At 42.8% G+C, this 22628-nt stretch overlaps 5 protein-coding genes across 5 annotated transcripts; 2 read left to right on the top strand and 3 right to left on the bottom strand.

Moving 5' to 3' along the window:
- Nucleotides 1-882: 882 nt before the first annotated feature.
- On the top strand, nt 883-2835 carry EAF01_004914 (uncharacterized protein; the record flags this gene model as incomplete). The annotated part of the gene is made up of 5 exons (XM_038913168.1): nt 883-1348; nt 1426-1918; nt 1968-2284; nt 2338-2641; nt 2772-2835. The coding sequence occupies 5 exons, from the start codon at nt 883-885 to the stop codon at nt 2833-2835; spliced, it is 1644 nt and encodes a 547-aa protein (XP_038771254.1).
- Nucleotides 2836-5644: 2809 nt separating this feature from the next.
- On the bottom strand, nt 5645-8170 carry EAF01_004913 (uncharacterized protein; the record flags this gene model as incomplete). Its single annotated transcript, XM_038913167.1, has 1 exon — nt 5645-8170. One exon carries the CDS (start codon nt 8168-8170, stop codon nt 5645-5647), a length of 2526 nt encoding a protein of 841 aa, XP_038771253.1.
- Nucleotides 8171-9590: 1420 nt separating this feature from the next.
- On the bottom strand, nt 9591-11303 carry EAF01_004912 (uncharacterized protein; the record flags this gene model as incomplete). The annotated part of the gene is made up of 1 exon (XM_038913166.1): nt 9591-11303. The coding sequence occupies one exon, from the start codon at nt 11301-11303 to the stop codon at nt 9591-9593; it is 1713 nt and encodes a 570-aa protein (XP_038771252.1).
- Nucleotides 11304-13052: 1749 nt separating this feature from the next.
- Nucleotides 13053-14569, top strand: EAF01_004911 (uncharacterized protein; the record flags this gene model as incomplete). The annotated part of the gene is made up of 4 exons (XM_038913165.1): nt 13053-13486; nt 13539-14035; nt 14116-14320; nt 14382-14569. The coding sequence occupies 4 exons, from the start codon at nt 13053-13055 to the stop codon at nt 14410-14412; spliced, it is 1167 nt and encodes a 388-aa protein (XP_038771251.1). The 3' UTR covers nt 14413-14569.
- A 568-nt stretch (nt 14570-15137) lies between these two features.
- Nucleotides 15138-22453, bottom strand: EAF01_004910 (uncharacterized protein; the record flags this gene model as incomplete). The annotated part of the gene is made up of 3 exons (XM_038913164.1): nt 15138-15593; nt 15644-21946; nt 22001-22453. The coding sequence occupies 3 exons, from the start codon at nt 22451-22453 to the stop codon at nt 15138-15140; spliced, it is 7212 nt and encodes a 2403-aa protein (XP_038771250.1).
- Between the last annotated feature and the right edge of the window lie 175 nt (nt 22454-22628).

Here is a 22628-nt window from a genome sequence, read left to right as displayed (position 1 = left end):
AAGTTGGGGAGAACAAGAAATATAGAATCCAGTTGTTACTTTTGTCTGCTTGTAATGGAAAAGTAGAATGCCATTACCATACCACCCAAGGCTACCTGTACAGCAAGGACCTACTGTTGTGTTTGACACTTGAATACTACATCAATATTACTCATTCATTCGAGAGCTATTGACTAATACAAACAAATCAATTGAATTTCAATCTTGTGAGTCCAATTATCGAAATGAATCGGTATGATTCACTGCGTGGGACAGTATTGATACTGAAAATTGACTTGTGGCAAATATTCCTGGAAAGGAAGAGGAATCCGAGGAACTTTCTGGTAGTCCAATGAAAATGCTAGACTATGAGAGAAATAGAAGTCCGGATGCATGTAACTACCTAGGTAGGTTGATATAACTATTGAGAATAGGAAAGAAAGTAAATGGTGGAAGCTCACAATGATATTTTGGAAACAAATGCAAAATCAAAACCAATCGATAACTTTTTTTTATCTGTGAATAACTTAAATATACCCATTCAGAAATAAGAATAAAAATATCATACTTATTAACAATGAATATAAATCATATATATCACGTTATTCACTTCTGTCAAATAGAATAAGGATGAGGGGTGAAGTCCGAGCGGTAGCCTAAACTTAATCAATGTAAGTTACTAAATTACACTAAATTATCCGAACTAGAATAGTTTTAGGCAGTTTCGAGTCTCTCGACTTCCTCATAAACTTCTCAACACATCCTCACAATCACATAAATTTTTTGCAACAATCTTTTCAACAAGCTTTCTGATTAATCTTTACCATATCAGCAAGTAAATACACATAATATTCCAACACAACCAAATTCTTTATCACTCTTTCATTCCATCAAAAAATCACAATGAGTTTCGACTATCAGTCGAGTGAAGTCTTCGGACTCAGCTTCAAGCAACATGACGCAAGAAAAATGCGCCATGTCTTGAAAAACTACGGAAAACTACCAGAGAAACAAGGTGATAGACTTGCCCTGTTTCTTCGCCTACAGAATTTTGAAACAAGTCTTGATGAAGAAGTTTCCAAAAAAGTCAAGGACTGGTTTGAAAATGGTGGTGATCTTCCATCGACTCATCCCATAACTACACCTGAAGAAGGTTCCAGTGGAGAGGAGGAGGAAGAAGAAGAAGAAGAAGGAGAAGGAGATAACGAAGATGATGAAGCAGGTTCCGAGGAAGAAGAGAGTTCTGATGAAGAATCAAGCTCCGACTCTGGTGCTTCCGCCATCTCCGGTCACGAGTTACTGTGGGAGGATAGAGAAGAAGCCTTGAGACGCAACCCTGGAATGGATCTTTTCGACCTTTTCCCTCAACGTAAGTTACATACCTTCTTATGTTAGTATCTTTTGTTTGTATACCTGCTTGAAAATTGTATTGAACTCTTCATCTAGATCCTGACAATCCCGAACGCGACAACTACATCTTCGGCGCCGAACCCGATAATGGCGAATTCGGGATGGAGCCCAACAGCTCGGACGACGAAGAAGAAAGCTCGGAGAGTGAGGAGGAGAGTGAGGAGGAAGAAGAGGACGACGAAGATGAGGTCGAAGATGAGGTCGAAGATGAGGTCGAAGATGAGGTCGAAGATGAGGTCGAAGATGAAGAGGAGCCAGATAGTGGAGAAGCGCATGATTATTCCCAAAATTTACCTGATAGAGTGGAATGTATTATTTGTATTGAGGATGTCCTGAAAGCGAACGCCTGGTCTAATATCACAGGTGACTGTCAACACCCAGATACTTTCATTTGCAGGGAATGTCTCGATCTATCTATCACTACAGATATTGACTATGGGCTTTTGAATGCCATCAAGTGTCCGCTTTGTACAGCTGTCCTTACTGACAACGATGTTCATTCCAAAGCATCTACGGACGTACTTCAACGGTCGGTGACTCTTATTGGTTCTTTGTGTTCATTGCTAATTGTTAAACAGTTACTCCTACTTGAGAGAAAAAGCCTCCAGACCCGACACATTCATTATGTGCTTAGGACCTAAGTGCGGTGGAGGTCAGATACACGAAGGCCCAGAACCATTGATGATTTGCGACCATTGTAACTTCAAGACTTGTGTCAAGCACAAGTTACCATGGCACGAAGGACTGTCATGCGACGAATTCGATGTTGACGACTCGCAAATCGAACGTTTGGAGCAGGAAGAGGCCACAGCTAAGCTGTTGGCAAAGGATTCGAGGATTTGTCCACAATGCAAAGAATGTGTTGTTAGAAGCGATGGTTGTGACCATATGTCATGTATGTATAATACACCTCTTTATACAGGTTCTCTACTAACAATTGATACTCAGGTCGCTGTGGGAATTCCTGGTGTTACCTGTGCGGTGCCGACTGGGAAAACATCCTCAGACTCGGCGACAAAGCACATGGCAGAAACTGTCCCAACCACCCCGATTCGCACAAGCTCAGCCGAGGCCAAGCCCTAGCCCGTGAGACAGCCCTTACCAATCTGGTACATGGCGGACCTGTCAACGAGGCTCAAATTCAAGCCAAGTACGCCAAACAGGCTGCGAGAAGGCAAGAAATGAGACCTTTGGCATTGGCTGCTGCTGAGCAGAGGATGAAGGAACAGGCTTTGGCGAAGTCAGATTCCGAGTAAGCGTTTCTTCATATCACACTTTCCGTCTATTTCCCCTTCACTCCATCTTTTCGGTTCTCTGGCACATCTATGGTCTCATTGAACTTTGCATCTTTTTATTATTTCTAATTACTAATTTGTCTGAAGCTCCAGTAATTCCGGAAGACCCAAGAAGAAGACCAAGTTGGTGGGTGCTTGGGAGGAAAAGTGAATGTATGACAGATCGGATGATACTGAAGCAAGAATATGAGTTTTAGCGGATTTCATTAGCATGGGTGGATACTTAGGATAAACTATTTGATATACGATAGCGTTTATATAACTTTCCGCCCATAGGATAGGCGATGGGATACATATATCAGGAAGTTTTGTGATACCCATTTATGGCTACTTCACCAGGATAGCTTACATGTATGGCATTGTCCATTCATTGTAAAAATAAAATTGAGTAGATTAGGAATGCTTTTTTCCAATCATTCAGGTACCATACGTGCTTCTGGTGATTACAAGTGATTGTACATATTCATTCTTCAATTCGGCTTTGACTTTTAAAGCATAGGGTGTCTAACTTCCAGACTCCGAATCATAGAACTGCACATTTCTCTCTTGAGAGCTATGACTTCAGTCTTTCTTTTCGGTGTTGAAGTAGTACTTGTGGATGAAATGTTGTGGTAATATGAAGGTTGGGATGAGATAGAACCAGGGACGACGAGTATTTTGTTCAAGCCTAGTATCAAACCAAAAGCTGCCTCGCATATAATGAACTTTGATCTATAGCAAAGGCTCAGATAGGCATTTTAGCTTCAAGTCATTGCTTCAAATATTCTTCAGGCATTGTTAATATTGTTCGTAGGTATGCTTTGGTGTATACGATATACATGATTTCTAGACATTGTCGGGATAAGACAAGCTGGAGTGTCGGAGAAGGGGTTGATTTTTTGATCTTCACTTTTCAAATTTTACTAGGAAGTTGCGTTCTCGTTTTGATAAAGGTTTTGGGATCAGAGTTCTTGAGGCGGTTTTGTACAGATGATTTATTTGAATAGGTGTTGGTGGTTGATTTGGATGGTGATAATGATCATCATTATTGCACTTGTTGAGTATTAAATATTGACTATTAAATACTGTTATCCATAGCTATTGCCTTAAATACGCTAATGTTATACATTAATGTATATTCGATACAGGTTTTCGCTTAGTATCTGTAAAATGATATCGAAATCTCTTTCACCCCATTGTATGTCCATGAATCAACTCATCATTATATCCTGACTATGACATATCGATATCCAAATATCTACTCTTCTGATATTCCTGCGCATCTATAATCTTTGAGAGAGATCTCCGGCGCCTCCTACCCAATATCCTTAGACTCTTTCTCGAGCCAGCCAACCCACTACATTAGCAGGACACCCCTAGCAAAAGAACCGAGCTCATCAGAATCCACAAGGACATAATTCTCACCGACCCATTCTTTATTAGCAACGGAATGGCGTATTACGTACATATGATTCAAATCCCGCAGTTCACTGATACACAGAATCGAGTGTTTAGGGGGTTCTAGCAGAATGTTGCCCTTTTAAAGTATCAGCAACTCTCGGAGGTTCTCATCACTCATCGCTAAATATTTGACGCATCCAGAAGGGTATCTATTGATATTCTTGTAGTTCTCCATAAAACCTTCAGACAACCACAGGATATCTTTCTCGGGACGAAACCAAAATTGATGGATGATGAGTTGGTCTCGAGCGTGCCATCTGCATCTACGGGTTATGGTAAGGTATCGGAACTCTCCTTCTCGCATTTTCTATTTTCCGCCTGCTTGGAGAAAGGCATCAATTTGATGGCTAGGTCGTCGGGTGGTTGGCGGACGTAATCTGGCTTGCATATTGACGGGTATGATGTGTGGTTCGCGTTGATGCGCAGCTTGGTACACGACCTCACATCTGATTTCTTGAGGAAGACGACCATAGAGTGGGAATTTTGGAATGGAAGGCTCTTATGGGAGTTCGCTTCGGGAATCTGAGACGATTGTATTGGATGCTTGTGTGCTTGAAGAATTGACTGTTCTTGATTGGTGTTCAGAAGCTTTGATGGTGGGTATTGGAGGTGCTGGAGAATTGAAGCTCAAGTCCTTGAGCTCAAAGTAGGATGTTCGAGGCATGTGTGCTAGCGAGGTGGGCTTGGTTTTTGAAGTGAGAGATGTGTAAAGTATGAGAGTGACTATATTGTTCGTAATTATTGGATGGCCACTTTCAAGCCTGTAGAGTTTGGTTTGAAGTGAAGAGTATATGAATTAAAAAAATATTTGAAGTGAAATATTTTTGAAGGGAAAAACTTTTTGGGTGAGAATGACAGCTATAGACTTCTCGGCAGTATTGAAGTGACGGTTTAGTAGCAGGTCAAAAATGGCTTGTGTCTAGCTTACATGCCAGAAGCCAATTCTAACGAAAATCCCTTCAATTTTGATATTTAAGGTGTGCCAAGCGACTTACCTAGATAGTCTATATCTAGTGGAAGGAGCTAAAATGATCTGTCGTGTGCATTAGATATCACTCTGGAAAGAACTTTTGGGGACAATCATCGTTCAAGGATTCTGACTGGGTGGTTTAAAGAACATAATCTTCCCTTGAAGGAAGAATTTGAACAATGGACACATAATTTTAATACTAGATTCATCCTAAAAAACAAGTATTTTTGAGATTATGACAGCCAGTAGATCCTAAGTGAACTAGTCCCCCTCTAAAGGATGGGCTAAACTGGCGTTCATGTCACTTTTAGCCAAACTCAAATTAATTCAACTTCATTTCACAGACATTGGAATACTCTCTATATTCTATTATTCTATCCCTGAACATGTCTATTCTTTCCTTCCTATGTAAGTATCATAGGACCAAATTTGTTACTACTAACGCAGACGCTTACATATACTCTCTTTTATGAGCAATCCAACGTTCTAGCATGTAGAACTCTCGAAAACTTCAAAAATGGGCTTATTCCATAGAGAATAATTCAATATCTCAACTAAATGCTCGATTAAGACGTCGCCCAAAAAACCTGGCTGTCCTCAGACTAAGCTTCCCAGGGTGAGGTTGATGAAACTGAATACTTCTCTTCAATTTATCAGCATGTCCCTCTTGAGGAGTAAAATGCCAGATACTGCCATACAGTGCCTCTGAATTCAATCCTCCTGCGGCCATTGCTTGAAGAAAGTCTTGCCACGAAATTTCTCCTGGTGGATCTTTCTCCGAAGGTGTGTAGAACAATGCTGTAAAAACACGATATGTTTTTTTGCTTACTTTGATAACTTCTCGCGGCGCTTGAGTTTCTTCTACTTCTGGTACCTCTTCAGTTAAAGACGCAAATTCTTGAGATGTTCCCGCTTTCCTGGACTTTGACTTGGCCTTTGCTTTGATAATTTGGTTGTCCGAATCTAGAGACCGGGTGCTCTTTTCTTCTTCGATTCGTACGTGCTCGAAAGAACTGACCAGCTCGTCATCAATTGCAGTGCGCTGTTCCCGAGGCGGCTTGACCTTGGGAGCCACCTCAACCCATTTTGGCGTTCGAATTATTATTCTTTCGCTCGGCATAAGATCTTCAAGGGCTATACTTAGTGTGGTCTCTCCAGAAGCATCAAAATACGCTTGGTTAAGGTGATCCCAGACCTTATCAAGCAACCTCTCAGCCTGTCGCATTCTGAGATTATTCGCCGCATTCCGGCGTCTTTCTGCAGGGTAGTGAAAGCAGTTGGGCAATTCGACAAGCTTTGTAAGCTCGTCCACGGCTTTGTTTTCCAAAGTTTCAAATACATCCAACGTCCGTTTCCATTTAGACTCCGTAATGGCTTTTATGGTACCATCATCGGTCTTGAGATTTTGGTTTACTGTTGATGCCCAGGGTTGATAGAGATATAAATCCCGACTGATCGAAGCAACGATGCCAATGTGCGATAAAATTGACCCCCCCAAAGTTGTAATGCGGTCCTTTTCAGCTGGATTTGCAAGTAAATGACGCTCAAGCTCATCAACAAGATCCGGTAGCGAACAATAGAGAATAGCCTCGTTCTGAGACAACTCATATAGTATGAAGAATAGTTTATCCCGCGCTCCGGCTTTCACATTTCCTCGTACTTTATCAGTATAATCCAGCAGTATATCTGTGACGACGCTGTCTTGGAAGGCTTTTGAGAATAGAATCTCTGACCTTAAGTGATCCATTCTCAAATATTCACTAGCCCGATCTAGATTGTCCCAAAAGCACACGAATGCTCTCTCATACTCGGATGGAAGCTGTCTGTCAGAAGCGATCTCTGCCGAATACTTTCTTTCAAGATCTCGCCAGTGTCGGAAATCATCCCGCAGATTGTTCCAAAGGAGCAGGGAAATACATGCGTATTCCAGGATATTGACTACTTCAAATCCTTTCGAATCTTCTTCGCTGGTATAACAATACCGTTCGCCTCGAGCTTCAAGCATCTCAGCAAAATAGCTAGGATCTTCTCTTAGAGACCATAGATGATCCTCTGCTGCGGCGCGTCTCGCTTCGAGGAGGTCCTCAATTCTTTGAAAGTCTATCTGACTAGGTGGTCTGTAAAGGGACTCGGTTGCAGAAAATACAGTACTCAGCCGTTGAGAAGAAGATGGGGAGAGGTGTTCAGGTTCGGGAACGATAATAAACTTATGGTTTTCGTCCAGAAGCGTTGAAATATCGTGAAGTAGTGCTGAGCAACACTTTACAAGGAATTGATACGTGAAAACCTGTGCTCTCAATACCACCATTGCTTTTCCTGGAGGAAACCCTAGGCCAGATGCATAAGCCTCATCTGATCTCTCCTTTGACTCGAGGAACTCGACGTATTTTTCCGAATCTGGATTCTTGAAGACGACAGCGCGTTTCCATGGCGTCAATCCATCATAGATCTTGGGCTCTGGGATCTCCCACATATTTAACCCGAAGTGCATAGCGTAGAGATCTGCATGTACAAATAGGTGTGGAGAATAACGACCTCTTGAGTTCAGGAAAAGAGGCAAGAACATGCCTTGTGTGAGGTCCTCCAAATTAATGTATGGTGTCTCCATAGATCTCTGATACTCGTTCGACTTTATGGGTGCGCCAACCCAACGAGCTCGCATATTATCAAAGTCTGACCCGTGCTGTTTCGGGATCTCTGGATACACTTCCTGCAAAAGTTGAGCACGTTTCACCTTGGATTTTTTACTCCAGCGCTTCCGTATGACTGGTTCGTATGCACTCATGATTTTTCGAAGGAGATCCCAATTCTTTGTGAGTTCTTCTGCCTTTAGGATGGTCGTGGCAATTTCATCTTCTTTTAGCGTTATGGGCCGTTGCAAGTCAATCTTGGTGGACATTCTTGACATTCTTATGGCGTATGGTTCTTCGTCTGGGTCCAACATGGGGTTACCATGCCTCATGTTGTAGACTAGAGGCTTGTAGATATCCATTGTGTCATTGTGTTGTATTCGCTTTTTGAGATGAGGAGTTGGATGTCGAGGATGAATAGACTCCGTTTCAGTGCCAGAAGACATGGAATTGATGTGTGATTGACAATTAGCTAGTCAGAAATCAACTAGTGATTAGACAAGTGAAGTGACTGTGCTTTTAAGAGAGTGTTAGATTACTTTCATCAGAAAGAGGAGTTGGGTTCTAAATACCTTGAATGACGTCTAAGCTCTGCAGGACTGAGCCTGATATTCAAGTTCGAGATCAACGACGTGCAAGCGCTTGATAATTGACGAATATTCAGTGAGGCAATAAGCAGTATGAAGTTATTAAAGCTTTGAGATAAAAAGATATCTTGAATGAAGTAAGAATGAAGAAACTAGGGGAAAATAACCAGAGTGCACAAATTTGTTCGAAGTATAATAAAAAAATTGAGTAATTTTTTAGTTTGTAAACTAGAGTCTCGAATACACAATGTTGAAATTAGATAAACAAAAAAGCATAGTATTGATTTTTCCTCGGCTGGGTCATTCCAGATTCGGCTAGTCTCGGAAATTGGAAAAATCATCTGGTAGTGAAGATAGGTCTTCTAGCCAACGTTTTAAGTGAATCATTATACAACTAGCTGGATTTCCCGGCTACAGAAAATAACTTGATTGTGAGTATGGTGTTTGATGATTTGGTTATGAAGGGGTCGTTTGAAATGGTTCTTCTAAGATAGTTATATATAGATAGAATGAGTAGGAACTGAGGTTGGAAAGAAAGGAAGTATGTGATTTAGGGGACTTGATGTGATGTATTTTTTATATACTTTTGTGGTTGGCAAAGTGTGAATGAATCATTCTTGGGGGGAGCTTGTGAGTATCCTATAGCTAGGACTTTCAGATGTAGTATATGTATATACCTAGAGCTTTGTGAAAGGGAAACATGTTTTTTCACTTTCTAAAAGAAAATATAGATGATTAGAATGGTGTATTGATAAGAGGATAAAGGACAGTGAATTGGTAGAAATAGTGTCTATTTTGAGCAGAGAATGATCTATTTGTCTGGTATCGGCAAGTCAAATATAATGGGTTGTAAGCTCATACTACAAACCACTGTGTCACCTTGAGAGTTATGGAAGATAATCATACAAACAAGCAAAAATTAAGCAGTTCTCGATGACTACATGACTACAACTGAACAAACTAATTTTATAACTCTCTTTATTTTTGAGACTATCTGATTTTTGAATGGTAGAACTTTGAAAGAACTCCCTAGTTATAGACATATCATCTATTTTCCTTTAGTAAAGAAAGGTTTTGAGCGTTGAAATCCTCTTACTCCACCAGTAACTCTAACTCCAATCCAAATCATAACCCACACTCCCAAGCAATATCCATCCACCCCAGCGACCGGAACTGTATTTTGAAAAGCACATACTCCTTTCCCAGTAAATCGATTGCATAATAACTCCTGCTCACCCCCATCCAACACTCCATATTGCATTCATACCAGGTGATACTCTTATGGCAGTCTTACAGCACCAGTAGCTGGTTCAAGCTCCGTTAGATCTCTTCCACCCCAACCAATATCACGACAAGTCAAAAGCGCATTCAACCTAATGATTCCATGAAAGTAGCCGAAAAGAAGTTCTGCTGGTACAGCCCACCACATCTCATGCTTATTGCGGATATAATAAGGCCACGACTTAATCAAACGACTCAAAAATAATGCCCACAAAAGATGTGCACCAGCGTGATTATTCTCAGTGTGAATGTCGGATTTGAAAAGCGTGAAGAACAAGAGAAAATCATAGATAAGAGAGATGTTGAACAATCCAGAGACAAACATGGCGTAGCTAGTCCAGGGACAAAACTTCCAGCATTTTCCATCGAGGAGGATGGTTTTGAGGTGGGAGCGCCAGATTGATCGGGACCAGCGAAGAAGTTGTTGGTAGAATTTGGGCCAACCGCCTGAGGTACCTAGAGTTGTTTCAATGAGAGCTTCTGGTCTGTTGTGAAATACAGTTTTGTAGCCATGGTTAATCATGTATCTGGTATTGAAATTATCATCGTCGCAATTGACTGGACGGGCTCCCAAGAAAGTTTCGGAGAGGAATTTGGTTCTGTAATCGACTGTTTGCACAATATCTGTTCGGAGTAAACATGTTCTTCCAGAGATAACCCATACTCCGCCGTCTATGTTGTAGGTCGAAGTGAGCTCATAATTGTGGCGCTCAAGGTAGATACAAGCTAAGAAGTTGCGGAGGGAATCAGACCAATTGTCTCCAGGCTCGCGGATGACACGTTTAGAGGTTCCGACAATACCCACAGCTGGATCTTCAAATTCTGCGAGAACACTTTGGAGAAAAGTGGGAGGCCAGAAGACATGATCATCGACATAGGCAATAAGTCCAGTTCTCACCTGAAGGGAAGCTTGGACGCATTGAAGACGTTTGCTTGGTTGGTGAACGGCGAGAACCTCGATTTTTCGTCCTGGAAGTCGTTTCTCTCTCATGATTCTTTCGACGACTCTGCGGGCTTGTATGAGTTTCTCTGTTCCGACTGTCGAGATTATGATCTTGGCTGGGTGATTTTCGAGGACCGATTCGATAGTTCTGACAAACTCGTCGGCAAAATCACCAACGGTTGCTATGATTACCGTAACATCGCTGGGTACAACAGAAGGGTGGAGCGGCGGAAGTTTGTAGCTAGAGAAGAAGTTGTAGGAAAACAAATGGACGACTACCTTCAAGAACTTGAAGACAAACAGGAAGACGAAAGCTGCTGACCAGGGACTGGCTGTGAGGTACTCGTGGAGTATAGCAAAAAGTTCGCGCGAGGAGTCGGAATTAGTCCAAAGTAGCAGTACTGCAGAATATATAGGAGCCCAGCAGAGAAAATTATGAAGTGCTTCCACTCCACGTCCCAGTTTGCTATTTGGTAGAGAGACTAATAGAAAGAAAAGCCCTCCAATGAGTGTAGTGGCACTCAAGCTTGCAAGTGTTGGATTGAGTGCGAACCCAAGTAGTTGTTGAATAAATCCAGGAATCGATAATAGAAGACGACCAGGTACCACTATGAAGGAAATGACTGACTCGGGTATCAAAAATGCCAGGAAAGGGAGCGAGGAGATGATTAGAAGTGGTGTCTTCAAGATGAAATAAATAAACCTCAATAGAGTATTAAAAATTGTTGCAGCTCCATCTTGCAAATCTTCAAGAGTGGATTCAGACATGGTAAAGAATATATCAAACGTCTGTTTTATAGTTGGCGGCTTGTGTCAATATATTCAAGCTCCTGAATTGATCAACTATAAATTAATTTCCAGTAGATGGTTGTAAAGCTGGCGGATTGCTTCAAGCCTTTGAGGAAAATGCAAATTGAGTATAAGATTTTCAAGCAACCTCAGGAAAGAAGAAAGGAACAAGTTCGACCATCCCATGCATTCATAACTCATTGTGGGAGCCATGGCAACAAGCCAGGTGAATACAGAGTTTCACCTGAGCTCAACAAAAGACTCGAATAAATTTTTGGAGCCCCACTAGGATGTAGAAACTTCTCCTTGAGTCCCTTGTGAGCCTTCTTTATTGAGATCAAAACTTCGGACGAAAGCATAACTGGCCTTTCATGTGAGATTAGTGTAGTATCTTGTTCTTTGTGATTGCCTTTGCCCCACAAACTGTTGAGAGACGGCACATTCAGTCTTATCAATTGCATATGTGCATGAACTGTGGATCTAAGAAGATTTTTCTTCTCTTCCTGATGAGTAAACAAATGGAAAAATGGTCTAATTCCTCAGTTGACATGATAAGGAGTTGAATCGAGATTTTTGAAGATGGGCCAGGTAGTAACATCAACAAAGACTGTGACAATATATAACGAACAAAGACAAACATCGTGGACCATATTGTAAGATAAGAAAACTGTGGCAGTAATAACCAATAGCAGAGACACTCGTTCAATATGATAACTATAAGATGAATGTACCTAGATATATATGTCTTGACATACAATATACAAATGGAAGGCGCACAACGTTTTCCGTGCTGATAATTCGTTTCCCAGACACCCTTTTAGCTTAACAACTACTAGCAGATAATTGCCATCATAATTACGTATTGTGCATCTTGATTGTTTCATATTTTCTCCCACCTATTCTCTAATGAACCCACCGTGAATAAAGATAAGGTAGGCAGTGTCATTTACAATTCAGCAACATGATGTGTATACATATAAAGGATTGATGCGATGGCCCTGTGCTGATGAACATCATTGAATTCGAACATGAAATGTAATTAAACCAATTTTATCTGCACCTCCATCTCCTCATATATAGAAAACTTGAAGGAGGTTAAGATATGGTTGGTACTAACTGGTATTAGCGTGATCTATCCCCCGCATTTTGAGCACAGACGGCAATTAAATCTCCGAGCTGGTACAGATTGTGCACGGTCCATATTTAGACTTCCCTCGGCTCCCTCCTCCAGGTTCACGGCACCACGTCGATCAATACAGTCAGTCAATACAGGCAATATAATTTTCTACAAACTCTTCTAAAGCATATTATCTAGGTCAATAGGTTTTGTTTGTTCCTACATACACACCATAATATTGAGAACACAAGCTTTCTTGGAAATTTGCTCACCTATTCATCCTGATTGGCCTACCAATCCTCTTCTTTGGTATCCGTTAGACCAGATATTCCTCTCTTGAGTTGGCCTTGATATACCACCTTCGTCTTCCATCCAAGGCTTAGGTCTCAAATACTCGATCCAAGAGTCTTTCATAAGACAGCAACGTACGTTTGCCAGCTCAATACTCATGTAGTATGAAAGTATAGAGTTCCAAAACTCTGAGCAAACGGTGTAGTGCCATAGGCTATTTCAGAATTTCGCTGCTACTAGAGGTTTATACAATTCGCAGCATGGATACTTTTAAAGGATTGTAAGCCAGGAACTAGTCAGAGAACTAACATCATTACAGAATGCCTTGTACCTGCTGTTCCCGAGTTCCAGCTCCATCCGAAGAAAGATATGAGCCTTTCATCTCATGTCGAGAATTAGGAGAAAAGTGTCCGATCGATAGCAAGACTACCAAGTCCTTTAAGTACCCTATAATTCGCCCCGAGAGTGCTAGCAGCATTAGCCTCCTTATCAAAATGCCAATGGAAATCATTCAGCGCACTCTCAAGTATCTTGACATTGAAACTCTAGTCAATATTCGCCGTTGTTCTCAATACTGCAGACTAGCAGTTGATACTACCCTAGAATGGCAAGAGATTTCTGAAAATGCTCCAGAGGCCTTGCGAGCCATTTTGTGTACTGGAGTTGGATCCAATGTCCTTCTGCTCCAGTTGCATCATGCCTTGACAAACCCTGAATGCGAATTTTGCGTAGAAGACTTTGAACCCCCTACATAGTAAGTACTGGAATCTGTTCAGTGATACTGAGAAATGCTAATAATTACAAAGTTTGGACGATGAAAAGGTCATGGGTGCTTTTTTATCACTCTTTGAAGGCAAGCGAGCTTGTGCTTATTGTCTCCGGAATGATATCTCACTTAGAACTATTCCATATATCGACTTCGTCCGACTCCAGCGTCCCAACTCTTCAATTAAAATTTGGCCCGAGGTGCAAAATCCACCAAAGTTGCGTACGCTCCCAGGTACCTACGGCTACAATAGATACAAGAGCTTTCAACGTCTGCTTCTTGTTCCCCTGGGCGACGTCGAATACGTTGAAGGAATGTCAATGAACCACAACGAAAGACAATTATTGCTGCGCGCACAACACGAAGTCATCATCCCCAAACATCCATTCGCCGATCGCCCAGTATTGGACAGACAACTCGCTCCGCACGATGCCTACGTGGGATTCGAACGCGAGGATGAGATAGCCCGTCGTTACATGACTGCTATTCCCTTTTCCTACTTTGGAAAGACTCACACTCATCCCAATACTAAAAAGCGTGTGAATTTCCATGGTTGCATCGAATGTCATCTTCAAGAGAGGTACCACGAGAGACAATTCGTAGCATCTTTCAATCAGGGGATGCCGACGCGGTAGTCATGGCATGCGCGGAAAATATATACAAACGAGAGACGAGACAGTGGCTCAATGATGCAGACGCGGAGAAACTACATGCGAGAAATTTCCACGAGCGCATCGAGGGTGAAGAACGTGAGTGGAGACAGCGAAGACAAGCCCCAATCTTGATTTTCACGGAACCAGATAATTCAGAAGACTTTCGAATGTGGGTGTCCCCTGAAGCCTACCTGCAAGTGACAAATTATCAAAGCTGACTGCATGAATAGGTATGAATATGATTATCCGCTTTTACTGTAATGTAATCGCAGTATTGGGAGCGGACAATCTGGAAAATCGGGTGTACCCGTACAACCTAGAAAGGAGCTTCAAAAGTTGCGAAGATATATCATCGTCGCTTCTACAATTATTTGAGGGTTAATTTTAGTTATGGATCAGGGACTAGGAAAATATCAAGGCTTTTCGTAACGTATTTTGAACTCAGTATAAATGACACGCAAACATTTATATCCCATTTTCTTCACGTACCCATCTACCCCTTTCCGAATAGTTACTTCCTCCACCACTTATCCTATGTCTCGCACTCCAAAACATGTAAGAAAGTGTTTATTCAACTCCACTTCCCCCCAGAGCTCTCTAAATCCCAACTCTTCTCCCATACATTCCATCCACAAATCACATATATAGCACAAACTCAAACTCAAACCCACATTCCCACGACCGTAAATCCTCTTTAAAAGTTTTCAAGAAACCAAAATTTCCATTCATAAACACGCACAAGTCTACATAGGTATTATTCCAGCCCATTCCATCCCACACTTTCCGGGAAATAAAGATATTATACACCCCTAACACGAAAAACTTATAATTCATACACAAATCGTGCTCCATTCCTTTCACTGTCCCTTTCCCTTCTTGCTTCACTACTCCTACTATTCCCATCATAAACGCCCGACAATAAATTTCTACTTCACTCTGCCCGAAGATCTCCTACATCACATTATCATCCACCGTACCATAAGAAATTACAAGAACCCCTTGCTCATGCTATCCTGCCTGCTCAAACTACTTTTTCGTTTGGGGATGTCAATGCCTGCATCCTCGGAGCCAAATTCGCTACTCGGTCTCCAAGTGCCACTCGCACTTATTCTCCCACCCGGACCTTTCTGCATTCTCAATGCCTTCCAGCCTTCCAATTCGCGCTCTAACCTCAAAGCCTTTTCTCTCTCTTCCCTCAGTTCACGTTCTGCTCTACGAGCTGAAAGTTGATTAGTTGAGTCACTTGATTGAAGCTCGTCGATTGTCTTGAGAAGTTTTTCGACCTTATCTCTCGAACGGGCAATATCTTCTTGAAGTTGCGTGTTGGCCTTTTCTTTGCGTTCAATTTGTTGTTGAAGATCTTTGACAGTGCGATCGACATTTCTTACGGAACGTTGCGATTTGTTGCGTTCGGATTCTTGCTCGTCGAGTTGGGCTTCGAGCTATTTTATATGTTAGACTAGTGATAACTTTATGGGAAGGGAATTCTTACCTCTTGAACACGACCGTGAAGGAACCTCACGTCTTGACTGGCACTTGAATAGCCTTTAGTTTCCAGATCCAATAGTCGGACCTGAGTTTCTTTGAGTGACTTTTCTAACGCAGCCTTCTCCTTATTCAACTGTGCTGTCATTTCTCTCTCGGCAACAATGTCTTTCTGTATTTCGGATGCAAGTGCTTCAGATCGTCTCATCTTGCCAATGGCGGCAGCTGCAATATCTTCTTGTTGTGCTAAGTTAGATTTGAGTTCCAAAATCTCGCGATCCATTCCAGCTGCATTTCGTAGCGCAGGGCTATCGCTTCGTGCAAGATCGTCGAGACCAGCTTTAGCTTCCTCTAGACGAGCTTGTAGGCCGCGCTTCTCGCGTTGAAGAATATCTCTTTCGGCAGCCGCATCATCCACATCTGTTCTGAGACTCCGCACTTGTGCTAATAGTGATACAATTTTGCCTTGAGCTTCATTATGAGCGTTGACAGCTTCATCACGTGATGTATTGAGATCCGAAAGGGTGGCTTCCAGACGAGCCTTTTCTTTAGACCATGTCGAACTGTTCATAACTTCATCATCCCACTTGGTTCGAAGCTGATCCAATTCTTCCCGAAGTCTTGTATTCTCTGTCTGTTTGAATAGCTTCTCCTCACGAGCAATGTCCAATTCATTCGTGAGAGTGGCAAACTCAGCCTGGTATTTCTTCCTAGTCTGTTCCATACTAGATTCTTTGTCTTCAATCTCCATGGCACGTTGACTTCGATAATCTTCAAGCTCGTGTTGTAATCGCTTCCTCGCTTGTACTGCGGCATCAAGATCAGAGGAAAGATCCTCGAGCTTCTCTTCATAATGTTGGTTCTGTTTTTGAAGATCTTCAATGGCTTCGTCCATTTGCTTCCGTTCTGACATGATTTCGGCACATGTATCCTCCGCTTCTTTTGCTTGAGATCTGGCGAACTGTTCTGCCCTAGAAGCCTTCAACACAGCAATTTCAGCCTGTTCTAGTTTGCTAAAGTACTCGTCTGCTCTACTCTTGTAGAGACCGAGACTAGAACTAACATCAGCCAATTTTGAGGATTCGGCATCCAAACGGATCTGAAGATCGGCAAATTCTTGCAAAAGTTGATTTCGACTGGCGGCATCCTGATCCCTTTGCAAAGTCATTTCCTCAAGATCAGACTTAGCATCTCGGAGATCAACCTCCAAGACTGCTCGGGTGTGTTTCAGGACCTCAAAATTTTTCTTCGTATCATTGAGGTCTACTAATGCATCTTTGTGAGCGTACATTAAGATCCGTCGGTTTTCTTCTTGATTGTTGATGAGCTCAAAGAGCTCCTCGTGGGATTTAGCTTGAATATCGCGGAATGACAATTCTCCGGTTTGAATACTCTGTTCAAGAGCGGAAACTTTCTTTGCAGAATCATCAAGCATTTCATGAAGTCGAGTGTTGGCTTGCTCAAGCTTGTGCACACGGCGTACCGACGGACTATCCTCAAAGATATCTCGTCCTGGAACAAAACGCTCAAGCTGGCTCTGCAGATGACGATTCTCCATTTGTGATAGCTGCAATTGATTTTGTAGTTCTTCCACGTCAGCTTTCAAGTCCATGCGATTGTTGAAACTTAACATATCGGCAGTACGATCGGAGCGTCCAGAATCTTGCCCAACGTCACCCGAGCTTGGAAAGCGGGGATTAGGTGGGGTCGCGCCTGATAGAGGTCTGCCATTGAGTTTGTTTTTGAGATGTGTTGGGGATGAATTTCGAGTTCCCTCATTGCCATCAATTTCCTCAAGTTTAGGCCTACCGGGCGTATGCCACTCGGAATGGTCACCAAACTCATCTTCATATCGTTTTCGCAATTCAAGAACTTGTGCTTCAGCATTCGACCGACCAGCAGCTTGAACCCTGAGATTTTGCTGAAGTTCCTCAACTTTTTGAGTGAGTTGAGAAATAAGGTTTGGATTTTCAGATGTGCTTTTATCGAAACTACCATCGAATTGTGCAACAGGCGGTGCAGGCATCTCTGGGTCCACAATTTTCATCAGCTCAATGATGTCTTTATCTCGGGTATCAATCAGAGATTGGAGCTGTCGATTTTTGGACTGGGCCTGAGAATGCAACTGTCGTTCATCCTCCAATTTGCGGTTTGCCTCTGCTAACTGGGTCGTCACAGTAGAAGAAGTCTTCTCGGCGTTTCTACTACTCATATGTTCACGTTCAACCTCACGTGTTAGATCTTCAAGATTAAGCTCTAGCTTTTCTTTTTGCTTTTGGACGGATGCCAGTTGAATTTGCACATCGCCTAGCTGTTTATTGAGCTTCTTGTTCTGCTCATCGACCTTTGCTTTCTCTCGCTGGGCTGCTATTAGCTGACCTCTCGATGATTCACTTGCTCTAGAGCTCGTGCGGGCAATCTCGAGACCTTTTTGTTGAAGCTTGTTTAGCAAAGCACGATTGTCGTTTTCAGACGCATTTAATCGACTTCGGACTGTGTTCAATTCACGTTCAAGTCGCTCCTTTTCCTGATCGACCTTAAGACCAAAATCTCCAGACTCTATCATGACCTTATTGAGATCTTCCACTTGCTGATTTAGGCGGCTGCACTCAGTCTCAAAGTACTTTGCTCGATTTTGTTCTGCTTCAAGATCTTTCTTCAAACTAGCTTCGCGCTCTCGGGCTAGGCGTGATGCATTGCGGTCTCCAACCACTTCAGCTTGTATCCTAGCCTCTTCGGCTGCAATCTTCGCCTCTCTGAGCTTTCTGATTTCGTTTCGCGCTTCATTGCGTTCTTTTTCAGCAGAAACTCTATTCTCCATTGCTCTTCTAAGAGTGTCTTGTTGGACGTATAATTCCTTTTCGATGATGATTTTAGCCTCATTGAGTTCTTGAAACTTCTCACTAAGCTCTCGGAATTTATGCTCTGCGAGGAGTTGGACATCATCTCGAGATTGTCGCTCTTTGCTAAGATCTTTTTGCACCTCTGATAATTGCTGTTTTAAGGTCAAAATCTGTTCTTCTAACCTCTTTCGATTTTGCTCAGCGTGAGCATCCTCTGTCAGTCTAGCATCGAAAAGTTTTTTCGCGTCGGCAGCTTCCTTTTGTAGATTGGCTTGCTGGGATTTCATGGCGAACATCTCAGCCTGTACTTCCTTTAACCTGTTGGCAATGTTTTCTTTCTCCGTCGAAAGTGATCGCTTCTGCTCGTCAAAACTTTTCTTCTCGGCCTCGAGTTTACGATTATCAGACCGAAGGATAGCCAACTCGCTTTCCTTGCGCCTGACAAGATCTTCATATCCTGTCGATGTTGCAGATAAATCAGAAAGTTGCTTCTGTACTTTGCGGTTTTCGCTGGCCAAGTTGCTTTCCCTTAACTTAGAAGCTTGAAGATCTTTCGCTGCTGCTGCTAACTTGACCTCCGAATCTTGATCGTTTCTGATGAGCTTCGCCTCAAGGTCCTGGACCTTTCTCTCCTTGATGCTTAGTTGACTTTGGAGTAGCTGGACGTCCTGGGAAAGCTGCGCTTCTTGTGCGCTTCGGTCTGCTTGCTTCTTGGCGAGATCCTTCAATTGCTTGTCTAAATCGGCCAGCTGTTCAGCAAGGTCCCGCTTTTCGCTCTCCAGCTTAGCTATTATGTGACCTGCTTGCTCTAACTGAGACCGATATTCGTCGGATTGATGTTCCGCGCGTTTTTTGGCCTCTAGCAAGTCATCGAGTTGATCCTCAAGCTTTTCCTGATCTTCAATAGCACCAGCCAGCTTATCGCTCAACTCTGTCTCACGGAGCTGCAGACGTTTGAATATCTCTTCCTTGTCCAGGGCTAACGCTCGTTCGCTTTCTAAGGTTTGTTGGATCTTTAACATCTCAGTGTGGGTATTTCGTCGTTCCTCATCTAGTCTTTGACGTTCCGACGCCTCTTGGTCCATTTTCTCGTTAAGCTGCTTTATCATCTCATCTCTCTTCTTGACTTCTCCGGATGTTCTCGTAGCTCCTAACAACGGCTTCATCTTGACTAGAAGGCGCCACCAAGGGTTCTCACAAAGGTCGATGTAAACTTGGAAATTTCGCTGTATGATACGTGTTGCCTCCGCTCTGTAAAGTCGCTTGTTGGCAATTCGTCGTTGGGTAAAACCGCGCGCCAGCGATTGGAACCGTGTCATAATCTCGCGGATCAAGGCATCACGTTGCTCTTCGAGCTCTGCCAACACACCGGCACGAAAGAAGACTTTAGTGATTCCAACACGGAACAATGACTTGTCCAATTGAAGTTTATCTAGCATCATGCTAGCTGCTGTCTGGCCATCAAGGTACCCTTTGGGGATGTTCCTGCACAAAACTTCATATCTTTGTCGGAACTCCGAAAAATGAAGTCTGTTTGGAAAGCCAGTGCGTGCAATTCTGATACCCTCCAAGACACCGTTGCAGCGTAATTGGTCAAGCACAAGTGGTGCACTGAGTTGCTTAGGTTTCTTCTTGTGGTTGGGTATGATACACCTCACAAAATGAGGATGTGTCGAATGCAGCTGGGCCATTAAGCTAGATAGCTGTTCTTTATGTCTTTGAGCGACGGTGCGGAAAAGCCCTTTCTTGACCCTGCTTCGGATGGCACCCGAGTCATCGCCTGCTTCAGAGCAATCGCTAAAGAGATTTGCAACATGTGCATCGCTGGATGCAGCCAACAATCTTGTAATGTTGTCATTCATTGGATCTTTATTCTTCTCCAACCATCCTTCGGTAGAATATTCAACTTCGGCGGCGTAGTGAGTAAGCATGAATCCTTGCCCAAGTCTAGAGGCACGATACTTGGGAGTTTTGCGATCCCAAAGAGAATGAAGTTTTTCCGTAAATGACTTGTCCGTGGCTTTTGGCATCACACAATCTTCATCAAGACACGAGAAAATACCAATGGGATTTGGCAACTCAATTAGATCAATCGTGGGCTGGAGATCATGACCAAAATCAATGAATTTCCACTCGATTTTTTCACGTGCGTATTCTTCTTGTTCAAGGACAAACATATGGTGGTTGAAAAATTGCTGGAGCTTCTCGTTCGTGTAGTTGATGCACAGTTGCTCAAAACTGTTTTCCTCGAATATTTCAAATCCAGCAATATCAAGTACCCCGATGAAATGAGAGTCATCGAGACCCATACCAGTCCTATCCAACTGGCGATTGATTCGGGTCACAAGATCACCAAAACCCCTCTCGTAAATACCCTTTGCCAACGAGTCTATTGCGAGTAGAACTTGTTCGGGCGTCTGCACCTTCTCAACCCATTCTCGTCCAGCTTTTACTCGAGGGTGCAACAATCCTTTCAAGAATGGCTCGAGCGGAATTCCAAGCAGCTTACACACTTTGTCGGCCTGCGCACGTGCGTCCGGAGCTAATCTAGCTTGATCGGCAGATCTACTCTCCTTCACAACGGTTATATTACCCAGGTGGAGAACAGCAGCAACTGTTCGTAAGATAGATATTTGGTCGTTCTCGGAGAAGCCCATGACATCAAATGCCTCGACCAAAGTGTTCCATTCATCTCTGTCCGAGACACCAACGATGGTGTCGTGACCATCCCGCGTATAAGCGAAATCTTCTACGTCTAATTCTTCAATGAGAAATTCGTTTTTCAATGTGCGATCGGCTCCCTTCAAAAGCTGATAAAAAACGTGATAATTCCGCTCATGAGCATTCAGCCTTACCACTCTTGATTTCTCAAGGAGATACCAATCTATGAAAGCACCGGCAATACTGCCATTGCGCGTAAACTCGATCCTGATGAATTTACCGAAGCGGGAGGAGTTATGATTCCTGACTGTCTGCGCATTCCCGAAGGCTTCCAAGATTGGATTTGCCCGAAGAATCTGCTGCGAGAGAGTTGAATGCTGTACCTTGTTTTTGACTGGTGATTCCGAGTTTGCAACTGCCGCCAGGTATTGAATGACTTTTTTAGTATTTTCCGTCTTTCCGGCTCCAGACTCTCCGGTTACAAGAATGCTTTGGTTTTCTCCTTCTTCAACTAAATTCCTAAAAGCCTCATCTGCCATTGCAAATATGTGTGGTTTGCTTTCTTCCCGACCTCGTCCCTTGTACAAATTGATGTACTCATTCGTGTATATAGGTAATGAGCAATATGGATTGATGGTGACCAGAAACAAGCCTGAATAGGTGTAAATGAGATCAGCTTGGTATCTCATATGAAGATTATGGACGACTGATGCTTCATTCAGATGCGTAAGCTCTGCCATGTCATTTGCTTTGTCGAATTTCGCGGGATTCACTTTGTCAACAGTCTCAGGATCGACCTCTCGTTGCTAAATACCCAGTCAGATATTACACCGGAAGAGGAAACACTTCCATGAACTCACACTTCCATCGTCACATTGGACTAATATATGATGATTTTCCAGTTCCTCCACTACCCAGCCTTTGACGAATGCAGTTTGAGGATCTTTCAGCCAAACATATCTTTTCCCGGAAAAATCATTCTCTCCCTCCATTGCCATCACGGTTTCTGCGCCGAGTCGCATCTCTTCCGAATTGATGAACGAAGGCGCAAATGTATTTGAAGAGGGAATAATCGACTTTGAATTGGAGCGAAATCTTAGTGAAACATTATTATTATTGGGGACCACGATATCTCCCAGCGAGGAGTAGGATTGGTGTCGATTGTGTGTTTGATGACTTTGTGCCGGTGATGAGAAAGGAGCAGACGCAAATATTGCACTTTTCGGCCTGCCTTTGGGAACACCTGGTTCCGGGGATAAAGTCCCTGACCTAGCAAAAGGGTTATTGCGCTTTGTTTGAAAATTGGATGCCATCGTGGAGTAGGCGTTGTTGGATTTCAATTGATTGAAGCAAGGCTATGTTCCTTTAGAAAGTAAACAAAGTCCTTCCATGGGAAGGCTCTGAATCGTCGCAAGGCAAAGATAGGAGAGAAAAGTTCATGCAACTTCTTCAATCATTACATGTGAAATTAGTAAAGAGGGTAGTAAA

The sequence above is a fragment of the Botrytis porri genome (genome assembly GCF_014898465.1).
Source record: "Botrytis porri strain MUCL 3234 chromosome Unknown BPOR_006, whole genome shotgun sequence".
In the NCBI taxonomy this organism is placed as follows: domain Eukaryota; kingdom Fungi; phylum Ascomycota; class Leotiomycetes; order Helotiales; family Sclerotiniaceae; genus Botrytis; species Botrytis porri.
This window is presented reverse-complemented; position numbering and strand designations above follow the sequence as displayed.